General features: G+C 31.6%; 2 protein-coding genes and 1 non-coding gene across 3 annotated transcripts; 1 reads left to right on the top strand and 2 right to left on the bottom strand.

Annotated features, from left to right (window-relative positions):
• Positions 1–10,133: 10,133 nt before the first annotated feature.
• LOC107493056 (transcriptional regulator SUPERMAN-like) lies at positions 10,134–10,757 on the bottom strand. The gene has a single exon (XM_016114135.1). It carries the CDS (start codon positions 10,755–10,757, stop codon positions 10,134–10,136), a length of 624 nt encoding a protein of 207 aa, XP_015969621.1.
• A 2,304-nt stretch (positions 10,758–13,061) lies between these two features.
• Positions 13,062–16,321, top strand: LOC107493132 (F-box/kelch-repeat protein OR23). Its single transcript, XM_052262539.1, has 2 exons — positions 13,062–14,247; positions 15,734–16,321. Exons 1-2 carry the CDS (start codon positions 13,238–13,240, stop codon positions 16,023–16,025), a joined length of 1,302 nt encoding a protein of 433 aa, XP_052118499.1. The 5' UTR covers positions 13,062–13,237; the 3' UTR covers positions 16,026–16,321.
• Positions 16,322–17,648: 1,327 nt separating this feature from the next.
• On the bottom strand, positions 17,649–17,722 carry TRNAT-AGU (transfer RNA threonine (anticodon AGU)). The gene has a single exon. It is a non-coding gene; the product is annotated as a tRNA-Thr (tRNA).
• Between the last annotated feature and the right edge of the window lie 634 nt (positions 17,723–18,356).

Below are 18,356 nucleotides of genomic sequence, written 5' to 3'. Positions count from 1 at the left end.
AGAGAGGTGAGAAAGGAAGAAGAATGGTATGTATAATATAGAAAAGGAGAAGGTGGATGAGACAAACAAAGGGCATAGGCATTGCCGGCCCCGGATGCATCTATTTTCTACCAATCAATTACTATAAAACCATTATTTACTCTTTTTCTCTTTACTATATTTTTAAATTTATATCAATATTTTAATTACGAAAAATTTTCAAATATTTTTATAAATACTTATATATCTTATAATTTTTTCTTTAATCATGGCTAAATATTAAAATTTTTATTTTAATAAATAAAATAAATATAATAATTACCAAAATAAATAACTTAAAAAATATTTACCAATTTGTATTTTCAAGTCATATCTGGTTTACAATTAAACGAGATACATGTGTATAGAAGACAATCACAGTAGATATAAAAGGATGTGTAATTTTTAGTATTTTTCACAAGTTTTTTCTATTCTTTTTGTGACTCATATTTCTCTAGAATACAAGACATCAATGGCCAGTAATAATCCATACATAGTTGTGCTTGTTTATCTCAATTGTCGTATGAGAAATAACAACAATGAGTGACTGAGTGTGAAAATCCGATATTGATTTGGACTCGGTGTGTGGAGATATTGTCAAATTTAAAAAGTTTGATATTGAGCAAATTTAGTGATACACAAGCGAAAAAAATCAGAAAGGTGGCGTATAAATTGCTGGCATCCATGAATTGTCATCTCGTTTACCTGTAAACGATATATGACTTGAGAATGTAAATCGATAAATATTTTTTAAATTATTTATTTTGATAATTATTATATTTATTTTATTTATTTAAATAAAAAATTCTAAATATTACGGGACAAATACTTTTAATATAAAAATAAATAATAAATAATTAATATTAATTTAAATGTAAAGTAAAATCAAAAGTATTCACCATCTAATATTTTTCTATATTAAAATGATTCAACAAAAATTATACTGTACATTTATTGTTGTTTTTTAATCTTATTTCATATTAAAATAGCTTTATTCAATTAATTCAAAAAAATAATAGATTAAACAGCATACAGACTAAATCAACGATTCATTATTTTATTTTTAAATTTTAATAAAAATATATTTTTAAAATTTTTCTTTTGATCCGACATGAAGATTCGATCAACTCATTAAAAAATGTTTATTTTAAGATTTTTAACCCTATTTTTTTCCTCTAAAAGTAACATTTTTTGAAAAAAAAAAACCAAGGTCTAAAATTAATTGGTCTTGTCATAAAAGGTCAAGGACTTACTGGTAATAATTATGGTCGTACTAAAAAGTAAAAACGAAAATCAAATCATAACTTTGGGTTTCATTTCTTTATTGTGATTGGTTTTATCCCCATTATTTGTTGGGCTCTCCTGCTTTTCCATATAATTAGGTTTAATTTATAATTTCTTTATAACAAATTTAATAGAGACACATAGTCTCTTCTCTTTATTTATACATGTGTATATCATCGATGTCATGTGCATTTTACAGAATATTGAGTCTTATACTATTTGTATTGAAAAATTAAACAAATAACAACTAATTAACATTGTAAACCGGGGTGGTATCATATTTTTAATTTTTGAGTAAAGGACAGATAGGTTTTTGATTTTTTTTTTATATTTTTATCTTTAAAAATTAAAAAATATATTTATATCTCTAATCTTTTTAAAACGCGGATAAATTTATCATTCTGCTGAAGTGATTCTGTTGAACTCAACGGAAAACGCTGACGTGGCTTCCGTGACGTTGATTTAGCCGTTACGAGGGCACACGTGACATGTAACTTTTTAAAACATGACATATTAGTCATTTCACACCAAAATGTGTAACTTTTTAAAACAGAACATATTAGTACTCCTACTCCAAACGAAATCATTTCACCCAAATTCCGAATCTTTCACATTTATGAGCCCTAATCCTTCTTCAATCACCTCCAACCCCAACCACCTCCTGTCTCCTGACTCCCTCTTTCACCACCACCTACGCTGCCCCTCCTCTCCTTACCCCATCGCCCTCCCTCTCCACTCCTTCGCTTACCCTAACACACTCTACTCCCCTCTCCATGCGCATCCTCGACAACCACCGTGTCCCACTGTTCTGTTCTAGTCTCATCTTCGCGCTCCCAGGGGAAGATCGCCACCGTCAGTAGTGGTGGCTTGGCCACAATCAAAGAAGCACGACAGAACCAACCTCTGCAAGAATTGCAGTCGGAACTCAGCGCTGTCTCCGCATGACCGTTTGGTGCTCCTCGCGTTGTGACAACACCGCCGTGAAGCACACCCGTGAAATCACTCGTGACGCCATCCTCGCCGCTCAGGATCCAGCCGCCTCCATCATGCACAGTGTCCTCTCCTTCCTCCTTTGAAACGGCGTCGATCTCGACACCACTGCCTCGATGTAGAACTGCAGCTTCGCCAGCGCCGCTTACTGTCGGTAGGAGATTCAACCCCTCCGCCGCCCTGGATGGCAACTTCCTCCTCGACCAGAGTGGTTTTCTCCATATGCAATTTCTGGTAAGTTGCTGATTCTATTTGAGAGTGTAGCAATTTTTCTAGAATTATGAGGAGTTCTTACATGTTCTTCATAAATTGCACAATCTGGACTGGTTGAATTATGAACTAAGCATGTGAAATTGAATTTATGCTCTGTTGTTGGTGAATATGTCGTTGAATATGAATTTGCTTAGACTCCTATCTCTCGTTTTTCTTGAAATTTCGTTTTTGTTGCTGCGATTTGTTACTCTATTGATTCTTTGTTTGTGTGTTTTGGATGCATTGTTGATGATTCTGGAATTCCAAAACTGGAAGTGCTGAATTTGCTGCTTCTGGATTTGGTGAAGTATTGTTGATTGGTTGAAAATCTGAATCTGATTTGGCTTGAATCTGGAATATTGGTTGAAAATGCAGAATGGGATTAAAGTGTGTTTGGAGGGGTGGGAGAGAAATGACGTCGTTTTAGTGGTGGGGACTAATACGTCCTCTCTTCAGAAGATACAGTCCACGTGTCATCCTGTAATGGGCAAGCAAGTGCCACGGAAGCCACGTCAGCGTTTTTCGTCGGGTCCAACTGGATGACTTCAACAGAGGAATAAATTTGTCCGCGTTTTGGAAGAGTCAGGAACATAAATGTATTTTCTAATCTTTGAAAACAAAAATATCCACACAAAAAAGGGTCAATGATCTATTTATCCTTTACTCTTAATTTTTTTCAAAGAAAGCAATCAATCAAATAATGTATATTTAAACAAATTAAATCTCATTTGCTTAAGTATAAATATACGAAAACCTGATACGATGAAAAATTTGTATGAAGTTTTTTTTGGTAATAGAAGTTTATTATTTTAACCAGGGTTATATCCTAAATCAAATTTGGCCCAAAGAATTTTAGCCCGAACTATAATTGGGAAATTTCCGACAAATGTTAATTATTAAATTAGTAAATTTCATTAGATAAATTAGTTTGAGTCATATTCTTCTTTTAAAAAGGCTAATAGAGATTGTCTACATAGAGAAAATGATGTAAGTATTTTTCTTTTAGGAATGTGTCTAATGGAATGAAAAATTAAGAATTGATTTCGGGGAAAAATTTTCCCTAAGTAATTTGGGGAAAATATTTTGTATAAAATTTTAAAAATGATAATAATAATAATGATGATGATGATAACATAAAAACAACAGCTTATCGCTTGGATCATAATTTATATAAAAATGAGAGTCAGGCATTGGAAAAGTACAGAAAACAATTTTGCTTTTGAGGGAACAAGTTCACCCACTAATTTTGTATTAATTTGTAGCATAGCATCTGTCCCAGGAACCATGCACGAACCTTCATTCCCACATGCACCCGCGCATATATATAAACATAATTTTACAACAAAAAAAAATCACATATCATTTTTTATTATAATTAGAATCAAATCTTTTTTTTTCAAAATTAATTTTTTTTATTTTTATTAATTTTACAATTAAAATATGCCACATGTCATTTTTTATTGTAACTAGAATCAAATTTTTTCTCTAAAATTAAAGAATTCTCTCTCTTCTCTACTAATTTTACAATCAAAATATGGCACATGTCACTCTCTCATTATAATTGAAATTAAATCATTCCCTCCAAAATTAAAGAATTCTTCATTCCTCCTTACTAATTTTACAACCAAAATGTGACACATATTATTCCCTCGTTGCAATTGAAATTAATATTTTCCTCCAAAATTAAAGAATTCTCCCGTTCTCCCTCTTCCTTTCTCTATTTCTCCCATTCCTTCAACCATTCTATCTATTTTATATATCATTATTAGATGACTAATTACTAATTTGATAATTAAAATGTGCAACAAGATATTCTTTAATTGTATTAAAATTAAAATTGAAATATACCTTTATTATGTATTATATATTACTATCTAATTTTTAATAATCAAATGTGTCACATCTCACATGACACTCTCTTATTAAAATTGAGAGAAAATATTTTTTTTTTCAAAATTAATAAACTCCTTTCCTAAATTTTCTCATTTATCTCTCTCCATTTTTTATTTCTCTCTACTATTTTTAGTCATATATAATTTATATTTTATATTAGTAATTTGACAAATCAAAATATGTGATTCGATATTTTTTTACAATTAAAATAAAAAATTTCATTCCAAAATTAACAAACTCTCACTCTCACTCTTATTCTTCATCTTTATCTTTATTTCTCTTTTCTCTCGTTCTCTATTTTTTCTATCTTTCTCTTCTACAGAAAACAAAATTAACAAAATAATATAATTTAAATAAAAAATATTATCATTGTTATTATATACATAGTTTTTTAGTTTTTTATATAGTTTTAAATTTTTACTGTCTATCTTTCTAATTTACATTTTTATTTCTCTTCTTTCAAATATTTATTACATATAATTTGAAAAATACTAATATTATAATTAAAAGTTAGAACCAAGATTCAATTGTTTTAAAAAATTTAATTTTGAGTTAATTTTATAACTATCAATATAATTTTTTTATACTAATATCCAATTATATTTTTATATACATAGAGAAAAAAATATTATTTTTAAATAGCAAGTATATATAAAAATTAATTATTTCTATTTGTGCAATAGACTTAACAATTAACACCTAATTAAATGTAAAAGTATACATGTTAAATTATTTTAAATTTTAGATAACGAATATTGAAATTAATTATTAATAAAAATTAAACTTTTTCATATAAAAATAATAACTAAAAATCTTATTATTTGATTTCTTTTTTACATATATATTGGTCTTTTTAGTCAGAGATTTTTATTAATTTACGATTTTTTTTGTAAAAATAATTTGATTTTATAAATTTTTTGTCTCATGTATCATTTATACTGTCATAATAAAATAGACCATAATTTAAAAAATTTATATTTCTGTAATATTGTTACGGATAAAAATACTAATATATATAAAAGCAAACTGCAAAAGTGAGATCCAACGTTCCATTTTATAGTTTGTACTTGTCCTTAATTAATTAATTGTTAATGTTGCAAGTGTAAGGAGTAGTATATGAAATTAGCTCTATATAAAAGAAAATAAAAAAAAATAAAATATTTATAAAATAAGAGACCCACTATTAATTTATTATTTTAAAATTTTAAGTTAAATGTGGTATTTTTTTATCTTATATTTTATATATATTCTATGGTCTACAAGTGGAATTGATGAGATTAGTTGGTGGCATTCTCGCTTCTTGTTGTTCATTACAAAACAAGGAGGAATATAATGCATTATTATTAAGAGTTTTTCTCGATCTATACAGGGGTTTGAGATGGCTTTCTCCTCGTTATTGCTGATTCATTATGGAATTAAAGGTAAAGGGCTTCAATAATGAATTCTAATTGAATATTTAATCTTATTTTTGTCTGAATTTAATCCAAATCTCAATTATTACTATATTAGAAGTTTGAGAAATCTATTTTGACCCAACTCACTACTATAAACCTTGAATGAAATAAAAATCTTTCAGGTAAGATTTTTTCATTTGACAGTTTATTAGTAAAAGATTAAGACTATATCACTCTTATCAATTTTTACCTAATTAGACCAATTTCAATGAAGTATATTTAGAGAATCATTTAAAATAATTTTAAAAAATAAATTGATTTAAAATTAAAATTTGTATTAAAATTAACAGATAAAATAAAATCAATCCCACTTTAAAGAGACAATATCATTGAAAATCAATAAAGTTTTATTATTTATATAACTATTTTAATAAAATAACTAAATATAATATAAAATTCTAATTTAATTAAAACGAAATATTAGAATGATAAATTTTATTCTTAGCTTCAAATTACTATTTATATATTAATATAGTCTTAAAAATGCTAATGAATCATTTAGTAAGACCCAAAATAAAATTAAACTTAAAATTAATATTAAAAATGCTCTAATCATTAGTATTTTTTTCTATATTTTGTATTTAAGATTTAAAAGAAACCGTAAAAATGTAAATAACAAAATTTTATTATGTTCATTGTTTTTAATTTTATTAAACAAATTCTTAAAAAAAATACTAAAAATAAATAAGAAATATTTTCTGAAACTAAACAGATCTTAAATTTCTTGTAACATTTATTTTTTGTGGATTCTTAACTCTCTACTTCTACTAATGTGCCAAGAAAATTCTTTGCATTTGTTTTTTCTCCCCACTATACCAAAAGAGTGAAAAGACAAAGTTTCTTTCATTTTAAGCAAAAGCACAGTATTGATATATTGGCCTGCCAATTATTGCAAATAATTGCTTAATATAACAAATGGTAAAAATGCAATTTGATACGAATGTAGCATGCATGCAGCACCTTTCGTTATGTTGATCCTTTAATTTTTTTGTTAAATACGACTCACCAAAAGAATTTGAATTGACTGTAGAATTATTTATGTAACGATTTTAATTAATTAACTAGTTGTTGGCAAAAGACATTTGAATATTGCTTCATGGCTTATGGCTAGATCGATTAAAAAAATAAAATAAAATAAAATATATACCCATTAAATATGTACTGATCATCAACGCATGCTATTTTAATTTCCATATTGAAATGACATAATAACGTATTGCCATTTAATCATTCCATTACTTTTATAAATAATTGATGAATGATATGAGGGGTGTATATATGAAACAAAAATGGGGTTATGATAAATAATAGTTTTCTGACTTAGCAAGCAAGAAACTTGTTTGCAGAAAGAATAGATGAATAAGACAAGGAGAAAGGGAAGAAAACGAAAGACAATAACGCAAGTGATTAATGGGTTTCTCTATCGAATTGAGCTGTCTTTTCCTTTTGATGCTTATCAACAAATTTGTTTGCTTGCTTGGCGTTGTTAGTAAGAAAGCAGTCTAATTAGGAATTGCCATGATTAAGCTCTTCAATCTCTTTTACTTCATATTGGACATTTATTTGCACTTATTTAATTTTCACATGCGTATGCATATGCATTTGTGTCTTGATGCATGTGGTCGTAATTATAAAAATGAATTTTCTGTGGAGTAATTCATTGGTATGTTTTATTTTTTCATTTATGTCAGTAAAATAGAAAATAAAGTGTGTCCATTGAAGATGATGTATATAGAGAAAAGATATGACAATGAATTATAGCTCAGATGATATTGATAATATATATATATATATATAGAAAGGGTATATATAGAATCCCTCTGAAGATAGACGGAGAAAGATACTGAAAAGGTACCAAGGTCCAAGAGGAATGAAAAGTTTTTCACTTTATTTTTTTCTCCTTGCAATTCTCTATAATTTTGGGCATAATGATCATGAGGCCCAATTTAAAACCATAGTCTGATTCGTGCATTACGGAGAGGGCCTGTCCAATTAGCAGCGGCAGCCCAAAAATAAACATAAATCAATTTTCTAACATCTGACCAGAAACCATAGTAATTTATAAACAACGTACATATTATACGACCAAAATAAGAAAAGAAAAAGTCTTGGTAGATATATAAGTACTTTTTGTTCTTTGTTGGTTGAAAAAAACTTAGATCCCTAGTTGAAAGGAAATAGATAAATATTTAAATACAGTAAATTTTACATAAAATTAATAGTTGAGAATCATTAAATAATTTGACTGATTTAACTAAATTTCATCTAATAACATATTAACGTCACGTAAAATTAACTTGAGATTCCACCAAGACGTACATGTTTGGCGATTCAGTAATGTAATGGCCAGATTTCAATTTGAAAATAGCTTTTAAGATTTTAATTTGATGTAAGGAAATAGCTAGGGTTTAGGGTGGAAAAGTAAATAAAAGAAAGTGACGTGCGGCGACTGGGCTTACTTCAAGTCTTTAACCCATTCCTTCTTCTTTCACAAGAAGTGCACTTTTACCAGCTTGTGTTGTACACCCATATGTCCATTTATTTTCCTCACCCCTTCCTTCATTCCACAGAGAGAGAAAGGGAAAGGGAAAGAAGCATTTCTTGTTTTGGTTGGCACTGACAACATGCAGTGTGTTTGTTTTTAGGGAAAGGCCATCATGCTATGTAGGCCACACACATTTTTACATAGGGAACATGCAATATCTTATGTTGGGAAACCCCAAGCTCCACCCATTATTCTTTTATATTACACACTAGCTACTCCAAAACAACTTTCAATCAAATTCACAACCAAACCACACCAATTTTACTTTACACTTTACAATACATCAATCTATCCCTCTCTCAAGCTAAATTACATCATGTACTCTTCAAATATTCTTTTTGTATAATACTAATAATACACGTTGCATTATTTATTTAATTAAGATAAACATTACAAAATCAGTATAATTTATTATTTTTTGTTATCAATTTTTAGTTAGTCATCAATATTTAAAAATATAAATTAAAAATATGTTGTTAAATGGGTAGATTAAAAAAATTAGACTGACGATTAAAAATACTGACAAAAAATAATCAATTTTATTCACCTTTAAACTTTTTTCTCTAATTAATACATCCTATAACAATATAATTTTAGTTAATAGATATTCTAAAAATATTAGTTACATGTTGAATGTCCCTCCTGAGTCCCCTGACATTTTCTGGGTGGTCTTCCTTTTCGTTCTACTCCTATATATATATAGATACATATATTATTATGCTTACGTAATCTCATATAAGTTTGTTTCTGGCTGTATATATTTTTTGGTATCTGAACAAGAAGAGCACGGAGCTTTTCAAATTCAGCAAAGGCCATTCAATACCCCTTGCTAGCCTGCTTAACAAATGGTACTATAGATATGCAACTTATTCACAAGTCTTGGGAATATGCAACTTGCAAGTGTAAGTTAGCGATTCATGAAAATTGAACAAGTTCAATCATAATATATATATGGGAGGCTTAATTGTGGAAGCTAATTATTATTATCTACTCGTGTTATATTATTTTATAGGAAATATATACCAAATATTCATATATGTATATATATATTTGGTCAAAGGGAACAAGAAGTGTGTTTTGATTGTTTGTCAGAGGCGCTTAATTAGTTAAAGAAAATATTATATATATATATAATTTGTTTAATATTAAAAACAATTAATAAATTGTAAGAAAAGACATTATATTATAAAAATTTATATAATAGAGATGTATATAATAAAATGTATAAACCTCTTTTCTGGTTAGTTAATAGAGCATCAAGATAAGAATAATCTGACTATGCCAACTAATTGATGAGAACTATACAGCTAGCTAGCAATGTTGAAAATGTGATGAAGAATCCCCCAAATTTTTATCAATGGCTACCCTTCAATTTCAATCAATCTGATCTCTTAGCTTGTCCATTACATCAAACAGCTACTACCGGATGATCACTCTAGTACATTATGCTCTAGAAATAATGTAGAAAAGAAGCTAAGGAAAGAAAGAAAATATAAGTAGCAAGATTGTCCGAGTTCCACAAGCCCAAGGAACTAGAAGAGACCACTCACTCAAAACTTTTTAGTTAATACTAATAATATATATGGGTTACTAAATTAAATAACTATGCTCCAAGTTTTTATTTTTATTTTTTTAATTGAAGGTGAAAAAGCATCCATAGTAGTGTGCTTATATAGAAATTAAAAACAATATATAGATCATTGGCCTAATCGAAGCTCCAAATCTAAGTTGTTAGTTGGGTGCTTAAGCAACCCTATTCCCAATTCCAAGGTGATGTTGTGGTTGTGCTCATCATCATCTTCCATTATAGAATTACTACTCCACCTTGCTGTGACTGTGGTGTTGTTACTGATCGTTTGAGGGGGAGGAAGAAGCTGTGATGTGATGAGTCTTGGTTTCTTATCGCAGCTACTTGTGGAAGCTGAAGGAGAATAAGAGCACAAAGTAATGGTACTAGGGCTATAATAAAGAGATGAAGAGGAAGGTATTATTGGGTTGTTCTTAGTATTGGGTTTCAGGATGCTGCTAGGGTTAGGTTTATTAGGTTTATCAGAAGAGGAAGAAAGCCATATTGATGATGATGATGATGATCTCAATCTTGCCCTATCTCTTCTATGAACATTCATGTGTCCACCCAATGCTTGTGCGGATTTGAACTCTCTCTTGCAAAAGCTACACCCATAGTTCCTCCCAGGCCATGATGATGAACAAATACTACTACGATGCTGCTCCTCCATTTCAAACCTTGTATTATTATTGTTATTCTTCTCCTCTTTCTGATGCTTCTTCTTGTTTCTTGCCACATAATACTTCCCTTCCATGGACCTTCTCTCTTCTTATTCCACTCACATACTGCGTCAAGCAAAAACAATAAGAAAACGTGCATAAGATCGAGGATGAGAATTAATTAATTAGCTGATCCAGTTAAGAACTATATGTATGTTCGATATTGAAGCTAACCTTTCACAGACGGATGCGTGCTAATGAGAGAGAAAGAGAAGTAGATCTGAGGAAGGGTACTTCATATCAAAGCTATTGGATGGTTGCTTAGTTAGCACTTAGCAGGTAGAAGAAATAATGGATGGAAAGCTGAATGTGTGAAAAAAGTGCTATATATTTCCCTTTTTATTTTTTTGTCTCAACTACTTCTATATATAACAGGCCCCATACTTTAGTGGTCTCCATGATATTTTATATATTTTCTGTTAGTATTAGTTTAATTTTAAATCTCGTAAATGCAATATATATGCTCATATCTATTTTATATAATAAATTTAGGTGAGGAAATTAAAGCTAACAAGCTTCATTATGCTCCCATTAATATATGAACTTTCTTAAAAAATCGCTTATAAAATAAAGTTATATATGATGTATCAGTCACCATCAATAAAATCTAATAGTCGTCGATCCATCACTAAATTTCAACACAAAACAACTCACTGCACTCTCTCTCTCTCCTTTGTCATTTTATTTTCCTTTTCTTCTTTCTGGAAGTGGTGATGGGTCGTCGTCGTCTTATTAAGTCTTGAATCCACAGCACTACCATGGTAATGCATACACTTATAATTTGTTACTGTAATAAGAGAATAGGTAATACTTAGTTACTTACCCTATGTTGCATCTTGCATGTACTTAGAGAATAGTCAACGCTCGAAATTGTTGTCATTTATGCTAGGTACACATTTAGCTGATAAAATGTCGCGGGTACAAATGTAACCACAAAAATCAATATTACGGGATCGATCTTCAGTAAAGAGAACGCTAATTTATTTTGTTATGGAAGTAGAAGTGATGATATACTTTAACATTGTAATTTTTGGTGTTTTTTAAAATTGTGGAGGATCTAATTTCTGTACCTCAAATTTTTTAATTTTTTTTTACTACAAGACGGTCTGATTTCTGTATCTCAAATTTTTTAATTTTTTTTACCACAAATCGGACGGTCCGATTTGTGTACTTCTATCGGACCTCTAACAAATAACAAATCAGACAGTCCGATTTCTGCTTTTCTTCTTAAACGATTCCACATTTGAGTATAACACTCCAACAATCCACATTTAAAAAAAAAACACCACTACCACTACAATATTAAAAATAAAAAATTCTAAAGAGAAATGTGAATATTTTGATCAAGATTGATGACATCAGATGAAGCGTTTTATCCCGTTGACAAAAAATGAAAATGCTTTGCCCTCTGATTTTATTTTGGGCCTGAAATCTAGCTTCGATTCAATATGGTTTTGGTCTAACTGAACGTGAAGCCCAAACACTCATCTATCCACGCCGACAAAGAGGTAGTGTCACTACCTGACCAAAAACAAAAAAGAGGTAGTGTCACTATACGAAATTACGAATATCCTTTTGTCCCAACAAAAAAAAAAAAAAAAAATATACTCATATAGTTGCTTCTACTTGGATGATCTAAAATTTTGGAGAAACACAGAAATTTTCTCTCCTTCTTTCTACCGGTGAATGCAGAAGAAATTATTATTCAATACACAAAATCTATTCTAAAGAGGCAGTCAATAAGACAGTCAAGAGTAGAGGTGCTTGTAGCTCGGTACCTTCCTCCTTGTGGATGGACAAAGCTAAATTCGGATGGAAAATTTTTCATGTTGAGAGTTTAAGCTAAAGAATTTAAAATTTAAGATAAATTTAATAATATTTTAAAAAATTACTGATGTTAACTTAAAAAAATTAGTTTTTTAGCATTACTGTAATACCAATGATAATACGAGGATGTATTTTTTAATTTTGTGAATGTTTATTTTTCCGATATACTCCACTCGTGGAGTTTTTTTCTATTAAAAAGAAAAGGCATATCAGTTATGAAATTATAGTAAAAGAGAACGTCAACAACTGCTTCACTTTACCTATTATCCTGTTTCACAATTTCATGCATAAAAGGAAAGGAAATAAAATTAAGAATAAATAAATTTTGAATCATTTTTCATGAACACATAAATTTTTACTAAAATTAACTATCCATAATTTTTTCTGTAATAAAAAATTACGTACATGTAAAATTAATCGATAATTATTTAATAAATTTAATTCAACACATAGTTATGTGTCTATTTTCTGACAACGTCGTTTGTTTAAAGAAGAAACGAAAAGGTATTTGCCTTTCTCTTTATCGCTAAGATTTGTTTGACAAGGTAAATAGGAGAAGGAACACAACACATCAAACTCCTCAGCGTTGCCACATCAACGCACAGAGACACACCACAGTCAGTGAGTAAAATCCACAAAAAAGGAAAGGAAGGATATTAAAAATAATAACAAAAAAAAAGAAGAAGAAATGATCGATACTACTCCGGAATCGCCTCCTGGAGCGCGACAACCACCATCAACGGCGAGGGAGCAGCAATCCCTAACCCTAATCCCGGGCCTCCCGAACGATGTAGGATCCCTGATTCTGTCGATGGTGCCATACTCTCACCACGCGCGTATCAAGCAAACATGCAAGTCATGGAACCGCGTCCTCTCCTCGAAGCCTTTCTTCTCCACTTTCCTCCACCGCCGCCGCAACCACCTCCTCTGCATCTTCCCGCAGGACCCATCCATCGCTTCCCCCTTTCTCTTCGACCCGCAAAACCACGCATGGTGCCCTCTTCCACCCATGCCCTGCAACCCTCAGGTCTACGGTCTCTGCAACTTCGCCGCAGTCCCTCTCGGCCACCACCTCTACGTCCTTGGCGGATCCCTCTTTGGCATAGGCTCTTTCCTAGCGATCACCATTTCCCTTCCTTTGCTACCTTGGCTCTTTCCTAGCGACCACCATTCCCCTTCCTTTGCTACCTTTCGCCTCAGCCTCCGCGACTTCACGTGGCGTCCACGCGCCCCCATGCTCTCTCCGCGCGGCAGCTTTGCCTGCGCCGTGGTTCCGCGCTCTGGACAGATTCTTGTCGCCGGCGGAGGGTCTAGGCACACGATGTTTGCTGCTGCAGGGACGAGGATCCGCGCGGCGGAGCGATATGACGCGCGGAGGGACCGGTGGTACCCTATAGAAGGGCTGCCGGGGTTTCGAGCGGGCTGCGTTGGCTTTGTGAGCGGTGGAGGGAGGGAGTTTTGGGCGATGGGAGGTTACGGTGCGTCGAGGACGATTTCGGGAGTGTTTCCGGTGGATGAGTATTATAGGGATGCGGCGGTGATGGAATTGGATGGTGATGGTGGTTGGAGAGAGATTGGGGATATGTGGGGTGATGGGGAGAGAGTCAGGGCTGGGAAAATTGTTGTTGTTGAGAATGATGATGATGATAAGAGTGATTATCCAGGGGTTTACATGCTCGATGGAGATGAGATTTTGAGGTACTTTCTTTACTTCATTGTTTTCTATTTTTATGATTGTTATGAATTATGATGAATCATAGGAATTGAATGGTAGTTTAGCTTCATAGAGTTGCTATCAGCAGTTATGATGTTTATGCTTCTGCATTACGTTAACTGACTTTGATGTTCATTATTAATTGAGATTTTATCTGTATAGTTGTATATTAATCAAATTATTGATGTGTGTATTGACCATATATTTCGAAGGTATTGAGTATCAATGAATTGTTTCTTGCGACGAGTGTTTGGTTTTGGTTAGGTGACCACTAATAAACATACAAGGAAGACAGAACATCCAAACAATGTTGGTAGTTCTGTTGGGGAGAGGGAAGAACAGAGATGAGTGGGATTTATCCATCACCCTCCACCATGCCCAATTTAGGTAGAGCCTCCAAGCCCTTAAAATCATGAATAAGAATATTCGAATTGGTATTATTGAATCAGCGTTCCATTGGCAAATGGGGTGGTTAAGTATGTAAGGAAGATAAGAGTACCTGAGTTCTATTTTGCTAGCTTAGCCTGGGGGACGGGAACATGCAATAAAAGTATTGGAATTTGATGTTACTAATTTAACTCCATCTCATTTTCCCACTCCATACCTTGTAAGGGTATCTAGGGGCCACATATGGATCCTAAATTTCAGGGAACATGATAGAGATAGAGTATTTGATATGCTATTATTTTGATCTAGGTGCTAATATTGGAATAGGCTGGTTCACATACTAATGGAGGGACCCAACCCGTTTTGCTGCATTGTTGAAGTTTTGCTGATTAGGATTGGAAAAATACTATCTATTTAGGCTATTCACTAGGAAGAAGTTTAATGAGGGGTGATTGGTGATGATGGCCATCTCTGTTGAATGCAGTTAAGAAATTATTGATGGATTTCAAGGTTTCTTTCAAAACTATTTAACATTTAATAGTTCATCACTTAATTGACAATCTTTCACTTTGTGCCAATGATGGGAGATGTTCTTGCTTAACTGACCCCTTATTATGCAGTGGGAAATGTTCTTGCTATCTTCCCGCATATTTGAGTTTTCATTTATTCAAATATTTTTATTTTGATGATGGAATGAGTAGAAGCCTACCTAGTGGGATAAGGGTTTGTTGTTGTTGTTGATGGAATGAGCAGAAGAGAGTCTGTTATAAAATACTGCAAGATTCTTGTATGATTGCATTTATCAATTTGCCTTCTTATCGATCATGTGAAAGACTAGAAGTAGAATGCTTACCAATGCCTTGTCCCTCTTGTGTATTGTATTTTCATTCAAATACTGTACCCTAATGTATTTCCATGCCTCTGAGTTTGTTTCCTTCATTATTAATCTTTGTATTGCATGAGTTTGTTTCTTCCATGCAGCATTCTTGATGTCCGCTTGTGTACATGTTAATGACAGATCCAAAGCTTATGAAGTTACAAATCTGTAACTGACTTGTCCTTATTGATGAATACTCTTTGCAGATATGATATGTCAACAAATCGTTGGCTGTGTGAATCTCGTGTTCCAAGAAAAGCGCCGTACAACTCCTCGTTCGGTGTTGTAGTTGTAAATGGAGAGCTGTATGTACTGACACATTTATGCATCGTTGACATGACAGAAACACGAAGGTCCAGACAGCATAGGAGGGCTGGAACATTGTACATTCAAATTTACAACCCAAAAAAGAAGACATGGAGGTCTCTTGTCACAAAGTCACCTTTCAGTTATCCTATTGATATCAATACTACTGTATTGAGCTCAATTTGTCTGTGAGCTTTATGAACTGCACTGCATTACATCTTATTTGTATAGTTTATGAATCTCCACCAAATTGGTTGTGCATCACATCACTTGATCCACCTTGTTGCTTTTCTGGCGGCCTATTTGTATATTTATGTACCTAGTAGTAACATATTTAGTACAGGGATGGTTCTTCTGTCATACCATCTGTATTTGGATATATATGGGATATTGTATCATATATTACTGAATTGTGTTAACCCTGAGGTACAGACTATTTGTATCTAGTAAATAAATGAAATGGATGTATGTTTCAGATTGTTGCTTGACTTTATGATGTTCACTTCATGTTTTCATATTTTTTTTTTTTTTTGAGGGATTCTCTGCATTTCATAAATACAAGTTATTTTCTTGTAAGCATATATGTAACATTACCACCTTATCGTCAAGTGAAAATTATTGTACACCAGAAAACTACTCGGCAATACTTTGGGAAAAATGAAAGCCAACTAAAAAGGAATAGGTCTATGTGACTTTGTCAATGCTAAGTACCAATCTAAAATAGTAGATAAGTAGAGTATATTGGGCCGGTAATTATGGTAGGTAATTAGTTTTAGTAATACTTAAAAAATATTACTAAAATTAAAGTCATATTCTTTTATATATTAGTAACTTTTAAATCTTGTTAAAATTGTATAACCACCGAAATATGCATGCTCAATCTACTACCACAATTCACTGACACTGAATCATTCAAATTGTTGGTACACTTTTTAATTAAATGTTGCTAGTTAAGAGGCAAAAAGTTTACAACTGAAGACCCCCGAATGGAAATTCAAAGGATAACTAAATTACATTATTCAAGTTTATCGATTTAATATTTATTATTTATATATGGAAAAAAAGAAAAGAAAGGAGGTTAGTTTTGGTCAAAACATATAGCTGCAATGGGTCAAAGAGGCAGAGCTCATTCAATTCTTGGGTTCTTTCTTCCTGAGTTCAATAGGTTTAGAACTTCCTGTGTAGATGCATCCGTTCCTTTGACATGTATAGTCAAGACTCAAGAATTAGATATTTGAAAAGTGAGGTTTCTTTCGGATCCAAGAGCCTTCTTTCTCCTTTCCTAAAAAATGGAGCACGAAGTAGAGTAAGTATATAAATATATTATAAAAAACGTGATACATTGCCTCTAAGTATTGCACGTTATATTATAGCAGCTCTTCCCTTTGAATTTATTTTTGGGTTTTCCACGTACCTGTATGTAGCAGCGCAGTCTAAGAAAACTGATCAAGTTAGACCAACAAGAATTTTTGTGACGTGATGTCATCACTAAATTAAACCTTGTAGTAGCCATCGCATATGACTCTCTATATGGCCGCGGAAATCTTCGTCTTGGATTATATTCTTAGTTACTTAGTTTAGTTCGTTCAAAAGTTACAAGTGACACTTCGCCAATTTTTTGACTTCAATTACCAACTAAGGAAAAAGCAAAAAACCAGATTTCAAGTTAAAGTTTTAAAGAAGATGCTAATAAGTACAATTAAGTGATTAACTTAAATTGTAGGTAGAACAATAAAATGGATCTTATATAGACTGACGGACATATGCGCTAGACATTTTGTCTCAATAACAAGAGGTTTAAAAAATAGACAACATTGCTCTCGTTGAGAGTCGAACTCAAGACCTCCCGCTTACTAAACGGGTGCTCTAACCAACTGAGCTACGAGAGCAGATGCATATCATTTCATTAATAAGAAAAAAAGTCCTTGTAAAAACTTTGACAAGGGTCTTCGCAATTTCGCACGATGCAAATTTGAATATATGTAATTCATTGCAGTTAATTTTATGAGTTTAATTTTAATTTTAACACAATAAAAGGACTTATGTTTATATTAATCAAAGAAGCATAATTTGATAAAGAGCATACTCACATGTAAACAAGTTGCTACCGAGTTGGTATTATGATTTATGAGCGAGTAAAAATGTTTTATTGTATAATAAAATATATATACGATTTTGTTAAGTAGATAATGACTTTTATAAATAATATGAACATAGGCTTTAAAATTGATCCAATAAAGTAAAAAACACTCCATCCTCAAATTACCTCATAAATCTTAACATTAGGATAATTATTCGCACAACTAGTGAATTGAACATCCAATCATTGTTAACTGTGCATGAGTAAATCGAATCAAAAGGAATAATCATCTAATTAAGAATAATGAATATAATCATCTGTATACCTATTGAATTGAACATCCGACATATTCATTGTTCACATTGTTTAGTATTCTCATTGTTTCCATACTTTTTCATATAAAATATATGTTATTGGGTAGAAAAAAAAAATCTTTGTTACCA

The sequence above is a fragment of the Arachis duranensis genome, chromosome 6, assembly GCF_000817695.3.
Source record: "Arachis duranensis cultivar V14167 chromosome 6, aradu.V14167.gnm2.J7QH, whole genome shotgun sequence".
In the NCBI taxonomy this organism is placed as follows: domain Eukaryota; kingdom Viridiplantae; phylum Streptophyta; class Magnoliopsida; order Fabales; family Fabaceae; genus Arachis; species Arachis duranensis.
This window is presented reverse-complemented; position numbering and strand designations above follow the sequence as displayed.

Coding starts and splice junctions, on each gene's coding strand:
- LOC107493056 (XM_016114135.1), bottom strand. CDS start 10,757: ATGGAAGGGAAGTATTATGTGGCAAGAAACAAGAAGAAGCATCAGAAA.
- LOC107493132 (XM_052262539.1), top strand. CDS start 13,238: ATGATCGATACTACTCCGGAATCGCCTCCTGGAGCGCGACAACCACCA. Junction 14,248..15,733: donor GATGGAGATGAGATTTTGAG/GTACTTTCTTTA, acceptor TACTCTTTGCAG/ATATGATATGTCAACAAATC.